This window comes from Oryctolagus cuniculus, chromosome 17 (assembly GCF_051225735.1).
Source record: "Oryctolagus cuniculus isolate XC-2025 breed Fujian yellow rabbit chromosome 17, ASM5122573v1, whole genome shotgun sequence".
NCBI classification, from domain to species: Eukaryota; Metazoa; Chordata; class Mammalia; order Lagomorpha; family Leporidae; genus Oryctolagus; species Oryctolagus cuniculus.
Window position 1 is genome coordinate 53,963,854 of NC_142883.1, and position 18,882 is coordinate 53,982,735.

At 50.4% G+C, this 18,882-nt stretch overlaps 1 protein-coding gene across 5 annotated transcripts in view; it reads left to right on the forward strand.

Moving 5' to 3' along the window:
* USP43 (ubiquitin specific peptidase 43) overlaps positions 1-18,882 on the forward strand; it is a 76,655-nt gene that overhangs the window by 23,534 nt on the left and 34,239 nt on the right. For 3 of the 5 annotated variants that reach the window (XM_089318377.1, XM_051825181.3, XM_051825180.3), the window contains exons 4-9: positions 4,124-4,216; positions 5,592-5,727; positions 8,586-8,721; positions 9,774-9,909; positions 13,389-13,500; positions 18,371-18,474. In XM_089318377.1, the coding sequence (XP_089174503.1) occupies positions 4,124-4,216; positions 5,592-5,727; positions 8,586-8,721; positions 9,774-9,909; positions 13,389-13,500; positions 18,371-18,474 (717 nt within the window). Of the gene's footprint in view, positions 1-2,553; positions 2,914-4,123; positions 4,217-5,591; positions 5,728-8,585; positions 8,722-9,773; positions 9,910-13,388; positions 13,501-18,370; positions 18,475-18,882 lie in introns of those variants that run through there. The other 2 variants (XM_089318378.1, XM_070061382.2) reach the window with 2 other exon arrangements.

An 18,882-nucleotide genomic window follows, 5' to 3' on the forward strand; every position in this document is an offset into this window, starting at 1 on the left:
CATGCTCCCACTGCGCCACACCCCTGCCCTGAGCCTTGGCTTTCTCGCCGCATCTTCCTCCCCCGTTGCTCTTCTCTCTCACCTTGTCCGTCCGATGTGATTTTCTGCTGCTACTTTGGCTGCACAGCAGAAGCTTTGCTATGCCCTTTTGTCCTCTATTATTTCATCCCAGAAAGTATTTTGAAAGCATTTCCCCCTTGATTGTTGCATTAAAGTCGTTTCCAAGCTGTGCTTTTCTCCGCGTCTCCAGGCTCCCATTCCTTTTCCTTGCCTCTGCAGCGTGTTCATGGGTCCCCCGTTGGCCTCCGCCTCTTATTTTCCTTTCTTCCAACAAGATAACGAGCGTTCCGGCTTCTGGAGCTTCCTTAATGACAGCCATTTATCGCCATCCATTTGGGCGATTTCTATTTTCTTGTGTCTAAGCAGGAGGAGGTCACTTAAAATTTCCTGGAAGCTGTCCTGATTTAGGATTTATAGTCTATTCAGTTACCAGTGATAAAATAAATAGGTCACAATCACCGTCTTTGAAGCTGGTTGTATAGGAACGTTGGGAGAATGCCAGCGTGGACTTCCACTGGAGCAGAAGAACCTCTCGCAGTGGACGGAAAAAAAAAAAAGTGGAAGCTGTGTGGTACTCCCTGCCCCACCAGGGAGGTGGGCCCTGAAGCAGGAGCCAGGATGACCACGGCACAGCTACCCTCCTGGCCCTCCCTGCTTTGAGTACTGGACGACGAAAATCTCTTCTTCTTCTTCTTCTTTTTTTTTTTTTTTAAGATTTATTTGAAAGTCAGAGTTACACACAGAGAGAAGGAGGGGCAGAGAGAAAGAGAGAGAGGTCTTCCATCCATTGGTTCATTCCCCAATTAGCCACAATGGCCAGAGCTGCGCTGATCCAAAGTCAGGAACCAGGAGCTTCTTCCGGGTCTCCAATGCAGAGGCCCAAGGACTTGGGCCATCTTCCACTACTTTCCCAGGCCATAGCAGAGAACTGTATTGGAAGTGGAACAGCCGGGACTCGAACCAGCACCCATAAGGGATGCCGGCACTGCAGGCAGTGGCTTTACCCGCTACATCATAGCGCCAGTGCCTGAAAAATCTCTTCTTAACAATCCCAGCTTCCCTTGTTGTGCCTGGAGAATGGCCCGGGCATTTCTAGTTTTGTGGGTGCCGACCCTAAAGGCTCCTAGCCATGGAAGTGACTTGTAGGACATCTGTCTTATCATCAGGTCCCCAGAGCAGAGGCTCCAAGAAACAAAATTCAGGAGATGGAGCCAAAGAATAGAGGAAGAAAAAGAATGGCTCTTGTGCTTGGTCCTGTGGTTACCAGGCGGGACCTGAATGCCTGCTCAGCAGAGGAAAATACAAACCAAATACATTCAGCTGCTTCTTGGTGTCTGAGGGGGGTTGGGTCCAGGACTCCCCTCGGACAGCAGAATCCACAGATGCTCAAGTCCCTTAAGTGAAGCAGTATGGCGTTTGCCTGTAACCTGTACACGTCCTCCTGTTACAGCGAGATCATCTCCAGATGACTTGCAACACCTGATGCAGTGTGAGCGCTGTGCAAACAAACAGTTCTTACTTTGTATTGTTTGGGGCAATACGGCAGGAGAAAATGCATACACGTGCAGTACAGACTCACTCCTTCATCTGGGGCAATGAGTTCCATCTGCGTTAGGTTGAATAAGTAGGTGCAGAGGTAGCTGTGGCTGTACTGCTTTCTTCTCTGTCACTCGTGCCCTGCTGTGCTCTCTTCTGGGTGCTACAACCCCCAGCGCCTGTCCTGTTGGAGCTGCTGATCTGCTTGGGGGCTGGGGGCAGGGAAGTTAGACAAGTTCTAGGCACGGAGAGGCCGCCAGGGTGGCGGCCCAGTAGTGAGAGGGTGGGGGCGGGGGCTGCCTCATGTGGGTGTTCAGTCCCAGTGTGAGTTTTGGTGGGAGGGGCACGGGGGGCCACTGCAGAGCCGGAAGCAGGGCGTGGTCTAGTTCATGGATTTGGAAGCAGGAGATGAGGCTGCCCCAGTGGTCCCAGCGGGAGAGGATGGTGATCAGGGTGGAGGGGACTGATCTGGAGTGGGTTTTGCGGGGGGGGGGAGGGGGGGAGGGTCGTGTCTCTGGAACCTGCTAATGAGTTTAGGAGTGTGGAGAGGAGGGACTGAGGGGCTGGGGTGTCCAAGGAGGGGCCTTGTAAGGAGCAGATCTCTTCGGCTCCCCTCGGATAGCACCCTGAGACCTTGCTTCTGCTTGACTGCCCAGTGGCACTTGCCACAGGGACTCAGCAAACCTGGTTCTGATGCCAGAGCTGACATCTCTGGTGCTCTTGCTGACTTCCCCCGGTACGGCGTCCATCCAGTAGCAAGAGACCGGACTCCAGAGGCAGACTGCTCTGTGTTGTTCGGTATCGCCAAGAAGTTAATTTATTTTGGGATAAGCAACATAGCATGCAGAAACCCTGCATGTCCTGGGAAAATACAGTGCACCATGCAATTAAGGAAATAAAGTTGGAGCAGCTGCTTGGGATACGAGTGTAGGGAGCAGGTGTTCAGCCCAGCAGTGAAGAGGATCCCAGCCCACACTGGAGCAACTGGGATCTGATTCTGACTCTGGCTCCAGCTGCCTACCCGTGCAGACCCTGCGAGACAGCAGTGATGGCTTAAGTAGCCTGATTCTCGGCCTCACTGTGCGAAGCTTTTTAAGAATCCTGGCTGGCGAGGGCCTGCTCCTGGAGCCCCCACTGCAAGGGAGGTTGGAGAGGCTCAGGCTTCGGGATTTTAAAACTCCGCAGGTGACTCCAGCATTCAGGGGGTGAAGCACCACCAAGGCCCCCACCTGGCGCTATTCCCATTCTACAGAAGGGCAAACGTGTGCCTTGCCCAGCTCTTCAGAGCCCACTCTCCTCGCCATTCCTGTGCTCAGCGTGAGTGAACGAGGGTGGACGTATCCCACTCAGACTCTTTCAATTCAAAAAAGATATATCGGGGCTGGCGCCACGGCTCAATAGGCTAATCCTCTGCCTGTGGCGCCGGCACCCCAGGTTCTGGTCCTGGTTGGGGCGCCAGATTCTGTCCTTGTTGCTCCTCTTCCAGTCCAGCTCTCTGCTGTGGCCCTGGAGGGCAGTGGAGGATGGCCCAGGTCCTTGGGCCCTGCACCCCATGGGAGACCAGGAGAAGCACCTGTCTTCAGATCAGCACAGTGCACCGGCCGCAGCGGCCATTGGGGGGTGAACCAATGGAAAAAGGAAGACCTTTCTCTCTGTCTCTCTCTCTCTCACTGTCCACTCTGCCTGTCCAAAAAAAAAAAAAAAAGATATACTGGGGCCGGCGCTGTGGCATAGCAGGTAAAGCTGCCGCCTGCAGTGCTGACATCCCATATGGGCGCTGGTTCAAGTTGCAGCTGCTGCACTTCTGATACAGCTCTCTGCTATGGCCTGGGAAAGCAGTGGAAGATGGCCCAAGTCCTTGGGCCCCTGCACCTACATGGGAGACCTGGAGGAAGCTCCTGGCTCCTGGCTTCTGATTGGCGCAGCTCCGGCCATTGCAGCCAGTTGGGAAGTGAACCAGCGGATAGACGATTCTCTCTCTCTCTCTGACTCTCTGTAACTTTGCCTTTCAAATAAATTAAATAAATCTTAAAATATATATATATATATTTTTTCCTTGCTTTGAGAGGTAGAGATACAAAGAAAGCTTCCATCCACTGGTTACTCTCCGAATGCCTAGAATGGCTGGGGCTGGGCCAGGAACTCAATCCAGGTCTCCTATATGGGTGCCAGGAGCCCATTTGGAAAGAGAACCGAGCCGATGAGCAAACCCAAGCACTCGGGTGTGGGATGTGGGCACCCCAAGTGGCGGCTTACCTGCTGCACTGAGCACACCGGCCGGACTTCATTCCTTTAATTACTGAGTTGTGTTCCACTGCACAGCTGCGGTACCTGCCATGTCCCCATGTCCCTGGGCAATTGGCTGTTGTCAAGGGTGCTGCGGTGACCGTGTGCGGGCCGGTACCTGCTGGAACGCCTGTGTTCCGTCCTTTGGGGGCCCATTCCTGGTCACCCCGTGGTTTCCCCTTTGCAGTGCTGTCCGACTGTTGGCGTGCGTCACACTTCCTCCTCTCTTCTCCCCCAACAGGTCTTCGCTGACTTGTCCCCACTGCCTGAAACAGAGCAACACCTTCGATCCTTTCCTGTGCGTGTCCCTGCCCATCCCCCTGCGCCAGACGCGGTATGTGAGCGCCACTGCCCTCCTGGGAACCCGCCAGCCTTGGCCCTCCTGTGCCGAGCCAATGTTTCTCTCGCCACCATTCTTGCAGCTGGGTGATGGCCAGTGACTGAGGGTGACAGGAGCCCTGCTTCTGCTAAGGAGGGAATTATAAACCTGTGCTTCTGGGACCAGCACCGGTGCCAGCTGCCTTTGGTCTTTGGCCCGTTCAGTAGCTGGCACAGATTCAATCCATAGTGCTTGAGTCTGATGTCGAAGAAACGAGAGAAAATCTGTCACCACCTGGTTTACTTGTCCTTTCCCCTCTTTGTGAAGGAGCAGGACAGATTTCCTTTGGAGCCGGGGAAGAGGAAGAAGGGGAAGAGGAGAGGGAGGGGAGTGGACTGGGGCGGGGGAGGGGCTGGGTGTGTGGTGCACTGGGCTCAGCTATGTAAGTCAGCCGTGACACCTGAGCCTTAGCAGTGCCCCCCCCCCCCCCCCCCGCAGCTGGCCAAGGTCAGGGTCGTGGAATGTGAATGAGCTCCCAGGTGAGGCATGTCTTGTGCCCCTGACCTCTTAAACACTGTTCCTCTTACTCTCTACCCATGGGCATCCTCCATCCTTAGCATGCACCTGCAGACATGCCATCGTCACAAAGCCTTCCTGGGCCACTCAGAGTCTCGCTCTCTGCTGTGAAATCCTGTGCCACATGCTCTCATCAGTGCTACCATCAGATCCTGTCTGCCCTTGGAGGTGGCCTCCCGCAGTAGGGGAGCCGGCTGGCTCCAGAGCCGGGCTGTCTGGGTTCGAATCCCAGCTCTACTGTGGCCTGGACAGCAATGTGGTATACAGCAGGAGGGTTAGTGACAGCAGAGGGTGGGGGAACAGGAGCAAAGTTCTCTAAGGGACGGTTCATGGCAGAGAGGACATCATCAGTACTGTGGATTTGCTCTTCTGGAAGTAGCACCTTCCTGTTTTATTTCTCAAGCTTCAAGGGTTGCTTTTTGCTTAAGATGATCCATGAGAAGGCTCACACAACATGGAATCAAAAGTTTGTTCTGCTGCAAAAAAAAAAAAAAAAAAAAAAAAAAAAGAGTTGAAATTCATGCGTACTTTTTTGTCCAGTGTGCGTCTCCCATGAGGTTTCTGAAGACCCCCTCATGTGTAACAAGCAGAGCCTTGGGATCAGGGATCTGCGTGGTGAATTCCTAATCACACACCTTTTGTTCCAACTCTTTGGGAAAAAGCACTTGCAGATCTCTGGCTCTCTACTGCCACCTTGTGACAGTGTGTTAAAAGTGCAGGGGTTCAAGCAGGAAGTGGAGCCATTGATTGGCCAGGGTGTTGGCCAGGGTTGGCGGCCAGGCCTTTGAGGATGTGGCTCCTCCCTGTTTTCCAGGTTCTTGAGTGTCACCTTGGTCTTCCTCTCCAAGAGCCAGCGGTTCCTGCGGGTTGGCCTGGCCGTGCCCATCCTCAGCACAGTGGCGGCCCTGAGGAAGATGGTGGCGGAGGAAGGCGGTATCCCAGTGGATGAGGTGTGGCACACTGGCTGGTGGGTGGGGACAAGGCACTGCTGGGCCTGCTGTGCAGGCTGCTGAGGCTGATCCCTGGTTTCCAGGGACACCAGCAAGGCTCCTGGGCTGCTTTCTCCTCTCCCCACTCCCCTAGTTCCTTTATTTAAAAATTTACTAATTTGAGAGCAGAGAGTGACAGACAGAGAATCTCCTGTCCATTGGGTCACTCACTCCCCAGATGGCTAGGGCAGCATGGGATGGGCCAAGGCCAAAGCCAGGAACCCAGAACGCCATCAGGGTCTTCCACCTGGGTGGCAGGTGCACAAGGAACTGAGCCATCACCTGCTTCCTCCCAGGGTGTGCATGAGCAGGAAGCTGGAGTCAGGAGCCAGGAGCTCCATCTGGTCTCCCACGTGGGTGCTGGGACCCAAGCATTTGGGCCATCTTCCACTGACTTTGCAGGTGCATTAGCAGGGAGCTGGTAATACAGGATGTCAGTATCACAAACAGCAGCTTAACCCATGCTGCAGCACAATGTTAGCCCCAGCTGCTGCTGCTGCTGCTGCTGCTGCTGCTGCTTCTTCTTCTTCTTTTGACAAGACTGTTTAAAAATGTGGAAATTTATTTGAAAGGCGGAGAGACAGACAGATCCTCCATTCGTTGGTTCACTCCACAAATGCCCATAGCAGCATGGGCTGGGCAAGGCTTAAACCAGAAACTCTGAACTCTATCCACATCTCCCATGTTAGTGACGAGGACCCAAGTCACTGCCTCCTGGGGTGCTCATTAGCAGGAAGCTGGATGCACAACCTGGACCGTGCTCTGATGTGTGGGATGCAGGTGTCCCGAGGGACGTCTTAGCCACTGTGCCAGACGCCCTCTCCTGAGTGGAGGGTCCCTGAGTGGCTGCAAAGGGGGCTCTGGTTGTGATTCAGCCTCTCTAGCTGTCTGACCTTGAGCAAAGTGATTGAGTTTTTTTTTCTTCTTCTTCTTCATGTTCAACTACAAAAGGGACTACCTCGTGGGATTTTTTTCAAATAAAAAATATTTTCAGCCTTTTGTTAAGGTCTGTCCCAGATACAATAAAGTGTGTGCATCTTAGGGTTATGGTCTGTTGAATTTTATACATGTACATATCCATAGATTGTTTCTACCACCCTGAGGACATCTTCCTGCCCGTGCCCAAGTCGTCTCTTCAAACTGTCACCGCTTTGATTTATTTATTTGAAAAGCAGAGTTAGATAGAAACAGATCTTCCATCTGGTGGTTCACTCCCCTATATGGCCCCAATGGCCAGGGCTGAGCCAGGCTGAAGCCAGGAGCCAGGAGCTTCCTCTGGATCTCCCATGTGGGTGCAGGGGCTTAGGGACTTGGACCATCTTCCATTGCTTTTCCCAGGCCATTAGCAGGGAGCTGGATCAGAAGCAGAGCAGCCAGAACCCAAACTGGTGCCCATAGAGGATGCCAGTGCAGCACCTTAGCCCACTGCACCATAATGCTGGCCCCTGCCCAGTATGTCAATCGCTTTCCTCTGCCAACTTCAGTAGTAACAGTTACTTTGCTTTTATATGGTCAGTGCATGTTAGTTTATACTTAACGGTGTTTACTATTTTCTTGATTCACTGTGTTTCTCACAGTTCAAGTTTCCCTTCTTTTTGTTTCTATTTATTTGAAAGGCAGAGAGACAGACAGAGATCTTCCATCTATTGGTTCATTCCCATAACAGCTGAAGGGCTGGGCCAGGCCAAAGCCAGGGAGCCTGGAACTCCACCTGTGTCTCCCACGTGGCTGCAGGGACCCACCCATGCACCTGAGCCATCATTTGCTGCCTCCCAGAGTCTGCATTAGCAAGAAACTGGAGTCAGCAGCGTACCTAGGACGTGAACCTGCACACTCCCATATGGGAAGCCAGCAGCCAACATGGTGTTTTGATTTCTGTGCCAAATGCTTGCCTCAAGTTTCCCTTCTGATTCAGTTGTATGGATTTATTTGTTTGTTTGTTTGTAATCCTGAAATACATCTTTGATGAGAGAACATCTCAGCTGCCATGCCTTGAATGGGTTATGGGTGCTGAGATGTAGATTAATTGTCCAGCCCTGGGGGCAGCAGAGCTGGGTTCCTAGACCCAGAACCCTCGGCAAAGCCAACCTGATTTCCCGTGTGAACCATCTCTTTCTGTTCACCTGCCTCAGTATTCCATAAAAAATAGTTTTCATGCATATCATATGTGAAAATGATGAGTAGCGTTCTTTAGATATTCTCTCTGTGGAATTGCTTGTAGCCAATGCTCACTTTTTGTTTATTTCAAGAGCACTTTAATTTATCCTCATTGTTCCGCAGTAGTTTAGCTGGGTATAGAACGATAGATTTTCAAATTTTTTAAAAAGTCATTGCAGTGGATGTCAGTGGTCAGTTTGTTTATTTGTTTGTTATTAGATTTTATTTATGTATTTGAGAGGAAGAGCTAGAGACAGAGAGGGAGAGAGGTTTCCCATCTGCTGGTTCACTCTGCAAATGGCCACAATGACCAGAGCTGTGCCAATCAGGAGCCAGGAGCTTCTTCTAACTCTCCCATATGTGTGCAGGGACCCAAAGACTTAGGCCATCTTCTACTGCTTTCTCAGGCCATACGAGAGAGCTGGATCAGAAGTGGAGCAGCCAGGACTTGAATCAGTGCCTATATGAGATGCTAGCACTGCAAGTGGCGGCTTTGCCTACTGTGCCACAGCGCTGCCCCCTCCCCAGTGGTCAGTCTTATAGTTAGACCTGGGGTGTTGTATAATGTAGCCACTTGGAAGGATGGAAAGGGTAGAACGGGATTTTAAGACTTTGAGATTTCTTATCTCTAAATGGATCAAGGGGGATTCTTCTCATTCCAGGTGATCTTGGTTGAACTGTATCCTAGTGGGTTCCAGCGATCTTTCTTTGATGAAGAGGACCTGAATAGCATCGCAGAGGGTGATAATGTGTATGCCTTCCAAGCCTGTCTGGCTCCTGGCCAGGGCACACTTGCAGGTATAAAAGTGGTGCTTGGCAGTCCATTTGGGTAGTGTGGATCATAAGTTTGAGGGGACACCCTATGGGTGCTAAGGCAGAAAACACTGATTTCCATCCCTGGGAACCGTCAGGTTTTTCTTCCCTGTAACTCGATGTACAGAGAGTTGATGTGAAAAGTGACTCAGCTAATAAGGGGTTTTCACAACCTTAGGGGGCATCAGACTCACCAGAGCGCTCGTTAAAGCAAGAGTTCTGAGCCCTGTCCTGGGGTCTCTGACTCAGCAGGCCTGGGGCAGTGTGTGGGGGTCCGCGTAGTCACAAGCACCTGGCTACGGCTGCTGCTGCTGCTGCTCCAGGGACCTGGCCTGAGAGCCACTGCCCACTGGAGGGCTGGAAGTCCTCTCTCTGCTCAGGACTCCTGTGGGTCAGCTCTGGGCTTACAGTAAAATGTCTTCAACTGTAGATGGCCAGAGGGGTTACTAAATGACTTCTAAATGATAGTTACTAAATGATAGTTTCACTTCCTAATAAACTTTATTTAAAGATTTTATTTATTTGAAAGGTAGAGACAGAGAGAGATACATTCCATATGCTAGTTCACTCCCCAAATGGCTGCAACGGCCAGAGCTGTGCCCATCCGAAGCCAGGAGCCAGGAGCTTCTTCTGGGTCTCCCATGTCGGGGCAGGGGCCCAAGGACTTGGGCCATCTTCTACTGCTTTCCCAGGCCATAGCAGAGAGCTGGATCAGAAGAGGAGCAGCCGGGCCTCGAACTGGCATCCAGGCAGAGGCTTAGCCAATGACACAGTGCCAGCCCCTAGAAAAGCCTTAATGAAAAGCCTTGTTTTAAAATCATCGGCTGAACACAACTGCAAATTCACTACCACGTGTATACCTGATCGTTGGACGTCAGGTGGCAGATGGCGGGAATGCCTTGGACCTCACTATCCCCTCTCGCTGTGTCCCCTGGGGCCCTCCCACTGGTGCTTAATTGATTCTCAGAGAAAGAGGAGCCAGAGAAGCAGAGGAAAGCATCTCCTTCGAGGATACAAATGTCATTCTCTCTCCCCAGCGCACCCACCGGGTCTGTCGATCTCCCCACGCTTGGCCGCCCGAGAGGGTCAGCGGCCCGGGCTGCCTCTCCACAGTGAGAACAAGGTGCTCATCCTCTTCTGCAACCTGGTGGGGTCAGGGCAGCAGGCTAGCAGGTACGTCTCACGGCATCGTTTCTTCCTGTGGTGCGTGTCCACCTGCACTAGGGGCTCTGTCTGGAGTGATGCTCATGTGACATCGCTCAGTATCTGTTCCCAAGGTTGAGGGGCTGGGGGGAGCCTGCAGGGTACCTGCTGATCAAGGGGTCAGGGACAGCTGTTCCCAGCAGGTGGCCCGCCCCGTCCTTAGCCGCCCGACGTCAGGGGCCCCGCTGCTGGGTGCAGGAACAGTTCTCACTGCTTTCAGCACTTTTGTTCTACGTTGTGTTGCAAGTGCAGTTGGTTAAGCAGAAAGAAAGTGGCTGTAAGAAGAGATAAAACAATCCCCGTTTGTAGGCTTAGTGGTCATCTGTCCACAAGACCCAAGAACTGGAAAGTGATGAGAACTAAAGAGCTCAGGAAAATGACCGGTTATCCAACAAATAAATATATAGGTAGATAAGCAGATGGACTTCCTATGTAGTCCAGATAAATTGTTTACAAACAAATAATCTTGGAGATGATGGCTGTGCTGTTTACCCTGATTTGATCCTTCTGCAACCCAGGCACAGGTTACAGAATATACGTTCCATTGTACCCCATAAATATATGCAGTTATCATTTGTCAGTTTAAAGCAGGGCCAAGTGTTTGGCTCAGTGGTTGAAAATGCTGCTTTGGACACCCACGTCCCATCCTGGAGTGCCTGGTCCGAGTCCTGGCTCCTCTGCTTCTGATCCAGTTTCCTGCTAATATGCACCCTGGGAGGCAGCAGGCCATGGCTCAAGTGCACAGGTCCCTGCTACCCACGAGGGAGACCCAGATGAGTTCCAGGCCTCTGGCTTCAGCCTGGCCATTGCAGGCATTTGCAGAGTGAACTAGCAAACCAAAGATCTCGCCCTGTCTCTGTCTCTGCTGTTCAAATAAAATAATTAAATAATACTTAAAAAAAAAAACCCTAAAGTGTTTAAAAGAATTACACAAAAAGATATGTTTAGATTGATACAAATGTTTCTAAAATTTATCTGGAGTAATCAGCTGATAGAAAAAGCTAAAGGCCGGTGCTGCGGCTCACTAGGCTAATCCTCTGCCTAGCGGCACCAGGACACCGGGTTCTAGTCCCGGTTGGGACGCCGGATTCTGTCCCGGTTGCCCCCCTTCCAGGCCAGCTCTCTGCTGTGGCCTGGGAGTGCAGTGGAGGATGGCCCAAGTGCTTGGGCCCTGCACCCCATGGGAGACCAGGATAAGTACCTGGCTCCTGCCTTTGGATCAGCGCGGTGCGCCAGCTGCAGCGCGCTGGCCGCGGGGGCCATTGGAGGGTGAACCAACGGCAAAGGAAGACCTTTCTCTCTGTCTCTCTCTCTCACTGTCCATTCTGCCTGTCAAAAAAAAAAAAAAAAAAAAAAAAAAAAAAGCTAGAAATGGAAAGGGGGAAGCAAGAAGCATTGCTCCATTAAAACAGAATGGAGCATTAATTATTAATGTATACCAGAAGAGTATACATTAAATCAATGGAATTTAGGAGCACAGCGTACCTGTATGAATACCTACTATACGATACAAACGATACAATTCACATTCCTAGAGAGAGAATGCATTCTTCAACTAGTAAGGCTAATCAGTTTCTTTCCTTTCCTCCTGCCATACATTCACACATAAAAATTCCAGACTGATTAGAAAAGTGAAAAAGAAACCATAAAACTACTTAAAGACTATAGCAGAATATTTAGGGCTTTGGGTGGGGAACTATTTTAATACCTAAAGCAGAAGACCAGGAAGGAAAGGGCCAACGTTTTGAAAACTATTTAGCATTCCAAACTAAAAGCAGCTTGAAATGCATAGGACACGTGAGGAAAACTCACTATCTGTTGTGTGCAAGGTGATGGATTCATATCCATGGTATAAAACCATTCTGTCTCACATGAATGAGATAAATACTTGTAGTAGCATGAACTGCAGAGAGCAACATAAGTTCACAGAAGAAATAAAAGTGTAGGTTGAAATATTCAGCATTGTTAGTAGAAGACATCCTGATAATAATAGCAAGATACTATTTTCTTTTAATATTTATTTATTTGAAAGACAGAGTTGCAAAGGAAGAGAGGGCGAGAGAGAAAGTAGTCTTCCGTCCACTGGTTCATTCTCTACCCAAATGGGCCATACCAGCTGGACCTGGGTCAGGCCAAACCCAGGAGCCAGGAGCTCCATCCAGGCCTCCCACGTGGGTGGCAGGGGCCCAAGTGTTTGAGCCATCTTCTGCTACTTTTCCAGGCACACTAGCAGGGAGCCACATCAAAAACAGAGGAGGCAGGACTCAGCCGGCACTCTGACAGGATGCTGGCATTGCAAGCGGTGGCTTAACCTGCTGCACCACGACACCAGCCCCATATCCAGTGTTTTGGATTTTTTTAAAAAAGTTTTTATTTATTTATTTGATGGGTAGAGTTACACACAGTGAGAGAGAGAGACAGACAGACAGAGAGAAAGGTCTTCCTTCCGTTGGTTCACCCCCCAAATGGCCGCTATGGCCGGTGCACTGCCCTGATCCGAAGCCAGGAGCCAGGTGCTTCTCCTGGTCTCCCATGTGGGTGCAGGCGCCCAAGCACTTGGGCCATCCTCCACTGCCTTCCTGGGCCACAGCAGAGAGCTGGACTGGAAGAGGAGCAACCGGGACTAGAACCCGGTGCCCATATGGGATGCCAGCGCCGCAGGCAGAGGATTAACCAAGTGAGCCACGGCACCGGCCCTGTTTTGGATTTTTGCATCGCACGCTCACTGCTGTGTGTGTTGATTAAGTTGGAATGTGGAAAACATTCTCAAATAGAATATCCCTGAATGCCTGAAACCAACAGTGGAGTCACCTGGATTTCTCCCTGCTCCGCTTTTCTCTGGTCCCAGCGTTCTCTTTCTCTACTGCCTACCGTGGGAGAAGAGTTTATCACAAGCTGATTCCTCAGAGCAGGCTGTTGGCATAGGGCGAGTGTCTGTTTGTAATGAGGTTCTCCAGTGGGTAGTTTTGGGTGGAGCTTGGCTTTTTTTTTTTTTTTTTTTTTTTTTTTGACAGGCAGAGTGGACAGTGAGAGAGAGAGACAGAGAGGAAGGTCTTCCTTTTGCTGTTGGTTCACCCTCCAATGGCCGCTGTGGCCGGCGCACCGCGCTTATCTGAAGCCAGGAGCCAGGTGCTTCTCCTGGTCTTCCATGCTGGTGCAGGCCCAAGCACTTGAGCCATCCTGCACTGCACTCCTGGGCCACAGCAGAGAGCTGGACTGGAAGAGGGGCAACCGGGACAGAATCCGGTGCCCCAACCGGGACTAGATCCCAGGGTGCTGGCGCTGCAGGCGGAGGATTAGCCTAGTGAGCCGCAGTGCCGGCCCTGGAGCTTGGCTCTTAACTCTTGGTTTATCCAACTGGGAAGAACCCATGGGTAGAGCCGCTGCTGGTGACTGCTGGGCATGGCTCATTTCTTTGCTGAAACAGCCTGACGTCCTTGGCTTTTCAGGTTCGGGCCTCCATTCCTGATAAGGGAAGATAGAAGCATCTCCTGGGCGCAGCTCCAGCAGTGTATTCTCAGTAAGGTCCGCTGTCTCATGAGGAGTGAGGCCCCCGTGCAGGTCAGTGTGTGTGTGTGTGCGCGTGTGTGCACATGTGTGGGTGTGCATGCGTGTGTGTGTATGTGTGTGCTGGAAGGAAGGTGGCATTAAGGAGCAGGGTGGGTGGCTCAGGAGTGAGAACGATTTGCTGTTAAGGAGAGTGCTTGTGTTGTTTTATAAAACAACTCGGATATATGTGCCAGGAAGTAGCCATTTTGCAGCAGGCCTTGTCTTCATCTTCGTGGTGTTACAAAATACCATATATAGATGGAGTCTCTTCTTGTTCAGTCTTTCAAAGCACCATTGGAATACACAGTGGCTGTTACCTTATTATTTCCAGTGCTGCGTGTTTATAACCTTGCCATAGTTTTCCTAGAAGATAGCATTCTGTTACAAATTGTAACATGCACGCAGATCAAAACTTTCAAGCAACTTGTAATAAAGTTTCTAAAGGAAATGAAAATCAGTGATGATTGTATCCAAATAGGAAACTCTAGAAGGTGAAAAAATTTTATTCCAGTTTTTGAGAAACTGAGATTAAAAACTCAAGAGCAAACACCTTTTTGCCTTGTCCACCAGTTTATTTTCAGGCGGATAGTTCCCACATTAGAAGAAGAATTTATGAAAGCCATTGATCTTCAGCTCGTGTAATGTCAGAAACCATGCTGGTGGCTGCTGGCATGGAGGGCACTGACGTTTTTGGGGGATCTAATTTATTTCGCACCATTCTCTTAGGAAGAGCTCTTCATCTGGGGTGTGTCAAACTTCATCCAGAGATAACTCTGCACAATTCCTGTCCCTTCCTCCTTGGGGAAAAACCACATGTCTGATTGAGGATATACACAAATACCGCTTTGTTCAAGACCTTTGCTACATTGCTACCGGCCTTCATCTCGAAGGCATTTTGTTCAGGGTACCACAGAGCAGACCTGCCACGCTGCCCAAATTAGAAACGCTAACTTCTCCACAAGTAGGTCAGAGTACCTAGTGATAGCTGGAGCCGACCCCCGAGCCTTGTGCTACTGAGTGTTCAAAGTGCAGGAAGCCACTTTCATGCAAACTTTAAACTCAGCTACCCTTGTCCTCCAGCTGGCCACACACGTACTCTTGCCTCTATACCTCGTTTGATTCTGGAAGCCATCCATGGGGCCCACGACATCCAGATGCAAGCAACCTCCAACGTGGCCGTGGATACTTTCTGATAGATTCATGGGTCAGTGCGTATCTGGGCATGATTTTCTGTAGGGGTAATGGTTGTGAGGCTCCTTGGCTAGCCTACCCATTTAGCCCATAATTCCTTCAAGAGCATATTAAGTGCTGGCCCACTGCGGCGCTAATTCAAAAAGTATATATTTAACATTCTCAACATTGAACTGAAGAGCTTCCATCCAGCAAACGTTTCAATGGTTCTAAAAAAAAAGTCTTTCTTAGCCAAAAATAGAGGATAGGAAAATGTTTCTTAGAAAACTAAAGAACACGGGGCCAGTGCTGTGGTGTAGAGGGTTACATCTCTGCCTGTAGTGCCAGCATCCCATATGGGCATCAGTTCAAGTACCAGCTGCTCCAATTCTGATCCAGCTCCCTGCTAATGCACCTGGGAAAAGCAGCGGAAGATGGCTCAAGTGCTTGGACCCTTGCACCTGCATGGGAGACCCAGATGAGGCTCCTGGCTTCAGCCTGGCCCAGCCCTGGCTGTTGTGGCCGTTTGGGGAGTGAACCAATGGATGGAAGACCTCTCTCTATGTCCTCCTTCTGCCTTTCAAATTAATTCATTTAAAAAACAAAAAACTGAAGAACTTACTGGACAGAATTAATTTGCATGAATTATGAAAAGGAAAGCATCTTTATGGTCACTTTGCAGACCTGAGTGTGTGAGTCTGACATCATCTCTTTGTGCACAGAGGTAGGGTCAGCTGTGGATGCTGGTGTGTCTTTTTTTTTTTTTTTTTTTTTTTTTGAACAGGCAGAGTTAGACAGTGAGAGAGAGAGAGAGAGACAGAAAGGTCTTCCTTTTTCTGTTGGTTCACCCCCCACAAATGGCTGCTATGGCCGGTGCACTGCGCCGATCCGAAGCCAGGAGCCAGGTGCTTCTCCTGGTCTCTCATGCGGGTGCAGGGCCCAAGCACTTGGGCCATCCCCCACTGCCTTCCCAGGCCACAGCAGAGAGCTGGACTGGAAGAAGAGCAACTGGGACAGAACTGGCGCCCCAACCAGGACTAGAACCCAGGGTGCCGGTGCTGCAGGCAGAGGATTAGTCAGTGAGCCGTGGTGCTGGCCAATGCTGGTGTTGGCCTCACTATGCTAACGGCAAGGCTCAGTCGGGACTCACAGAGGGAAAACAGTTTTCTCCCAGATTGAGGGCAGCAGTTGCTTTAGGGAGTGCACCTCTGTGCCCGGCCCTAAGTCGAAGGTGGTTGCTTGCGGCCATGGATTTCCCTTTGCTGAGACTGTAGACCAGTAAGAACGTGGGCGTGGCCCAGGTGGATGTGCACCCTCTGTGACCTCCCCGTGACCTCCCCACCGGAGACCCTCCCCACTGGAGACCCTCCCCACTGGAGACCCTCCCTGCCGGGGGCTGTGCCTTCTCCTGACCTCACGTCTGCTTCTCTCTGCCACAGCTGATGGCGGTTGAATCTATCTTCCCAAACACCTTCCTGTTGCCCGGAAGTAGGGTACTTTCCTCCTCTGCCTCTGTTGTAGTTCAGCCTGTTTATATCCTCAGTGTCTGTAAAACGGAGATGTCTGCCAGAGTTCAAAAGAAAATGTTATTTATTTATTTATTTATTTATTTATTTATTTATTTATCAGTGGTTGGACTCAAAGTTGTCAGTGACGAGTTGAACACCTGTACATTTCCTCTATTAGACTAAAGATGCCACTGGTTTTTTAAAATCGTGGTAGAATATGCATAACATTGATTTTGTACATCAATTACATTCACAGTGTTGTAACTATTGCCACTTCTGTGAGTATAACCCATATTTATATATATATTTTTATCTCCAGTGAAAACTGTACCCATTAAATAACAGTTCCCTTCAGGCTGGTGCTGATATTACGATAGGCTATGCTTCCCATATGGTCTCTGGTTCGAGTCCCAGCTGCTCCTCTTCTGATCCATCTCTAAATAACAGTACCCCATCCCTTCTTCTCCGCAGATCCTTGTAACCACTACTTTTCCTTCTATGGATTTGCTTCATATAACTAGAATGAGGCAATGTATGTCCCTTTTTTAAAAAAAATATTTATTTGAAAAGCATAGTGGCAAAGAGAGAAGGAGACACACAGAGAGACGTCTTCCATCTTCTAGTTTACTGCTCAAATGGCTGGAGCCGGGCTAGGCCAAAACTGGGAGCCAGGAACTCAATCCAGGTCTCCCACGTGGGTGGCAGGGGCTCAGGCACGATAGGCCATCTTCTGCCTCAGAATGTATTAGCAGGAAGCTGGATTGGAAGCTGGGACTCCAATCAGCAACTCCATCGTGGGCTGCCTGCATCCCACACACCTGCCCACCTTGCTGTGTCACAATGCTGACCCTAGCAGTTGTCCATTTCTGGTTGGCTGACTTCACTAAGCATCATGTTTTCAAGGGTGGCTGAACAACATTGCATTGTGTGTGTGGACCATGTTGATGGACACTTGGGTTGTTCCTGTCTTTTTTTATCTGAGAGGTAGAGTTACAGACAGAGACAGGGAGAGACAGTCCTCTCTAGGGAGGTCTTCCATCTGTTAGTTCACTCCTCAAATGGCTGCAACAGCTGGAGCTGGGCTGATCTGAGGCCAGGAGACAGGAGTTTCTTCCAGGTCTCCCACGTGGGTGCAGGGGCTCAAGGACTTGGGCCATCTTCCACTGCTTTTCCAGGCCACAGCAGAGAGGTGGATGGGAAGAGGAGCAGCCAGGACTAGAAGCAGCACCCATATGGGCTTAGCCTACTACACCGCAGCGCCGGCCCCTGTTCCTGTCTTTTGACTGCTGTGTGTTATGCTAGTGTGAACACTGATGTACAGACTTCTGAACCCCTGCTTTCAGTACTTTCGGATACTTACCTAGGCATTGAATGAGTGGGTAGTTCTATGTTTAGCCTTTTGAGAGACTGGCTGTTTTCTATAGCAACTGTACCATTTTTATCTCCTACTAGCAATGTACATGGGTTCCGATAACCCCATATCTTGTCAACACTTGTTATTTTTTTTAATTAAAATTTTTTTTACTATGGACTGACTTTACATTTCCCTAGTGACTGTTGATATTAAAAATCTTTTCGTGTGTTTATTGGTCTTTTTTTTATCTTTGAAGAAATGTCTATTGAAGTCCTTTGTCCATTTTTGAATTAGCTTATTTGTTCCATTGAATTTTTTTTTTAAGATATTTTATTTGTTTGAAAGAGCAATAGAGGGGAGAGAGAGAGAGTGAAAGAGAGACAGAGAGAAAGGTCTTCCTTTGCCGTTGGTTCACCCTCCAATGGCTGCCGCGGCCGGCGCGCTGCAGCTGGCGCACCGCGCTGATCTGATGGCAGGAGCCAGGTACTTATCCTGGTCTCCCATGGGGTGCAGGACCCAAGCACTTGGGCCATCCTCCACCGCATTCCCTGGCCACAGCAGAGAGCTGGCCTGGAAGAGGGGCAACCGGGACAGAATCCTGTGCCCCGACCGGGACTAGAACCCGGTGTGCCGGCGCTGCAAGGTGGAGGATTAGCCTAGTGAGCCGCAGCGCCAGCTGCACCAAAGTTTTTATCTCTCTTGACTTTGACTAGCATTTATGAAGGGAAGATTAAAAATGCACTACAGGAAAAGCAGTTGCTTTTTGTGTGTGTAATAGATGTGCCACTGTCAATTTAAATCAGCTTAGGGACTGCCTGGTGAGCCGCCGCCTCTGTTTTTGTCTCTGCAGAACCTGGGGTCTCTGTTCTCCATCCGGGTTGTGGGCCTCTCCCTGGCCTGCAGCTACCTGTCCCCACAGGACGATCGGCCCCTCTCTCAGTGGGCAGTCGACAGGTAAGGGGATGCCCCTGCTTGGTTAAGAGAATGCACGTGGATTCCTTTGAGGCTGTGGAGCAATCCGTTGCTCACGAGATTAATCTCAGCCACTCACCTTCCAGCGCCGACCGTGTGTTAGGTCCTTGGGTTCGTCCTGAGCTTTAGCCCTCGTGTCTGAGAGAGGCGCTCCTGCGGCCACTTCAAAGACAAGGGGACACCGAGGCTCCTAGCAAGGAATTTGCTCACCTTCACTCTGCCAGTCCATAGCTGGTCCTAATTTGAACCCCTGGTGGTCTCCCTCCAGACCCAGATTCATTGCATTAGTAAGTGCTGCTCCTGCTCCTCCACCATGACCCCTCCAGGGCAGGTGACAGTTCTACCACCGAGTCATCAGCCCCCAAGCTGTAAGAGGTGGTGGACGATGGC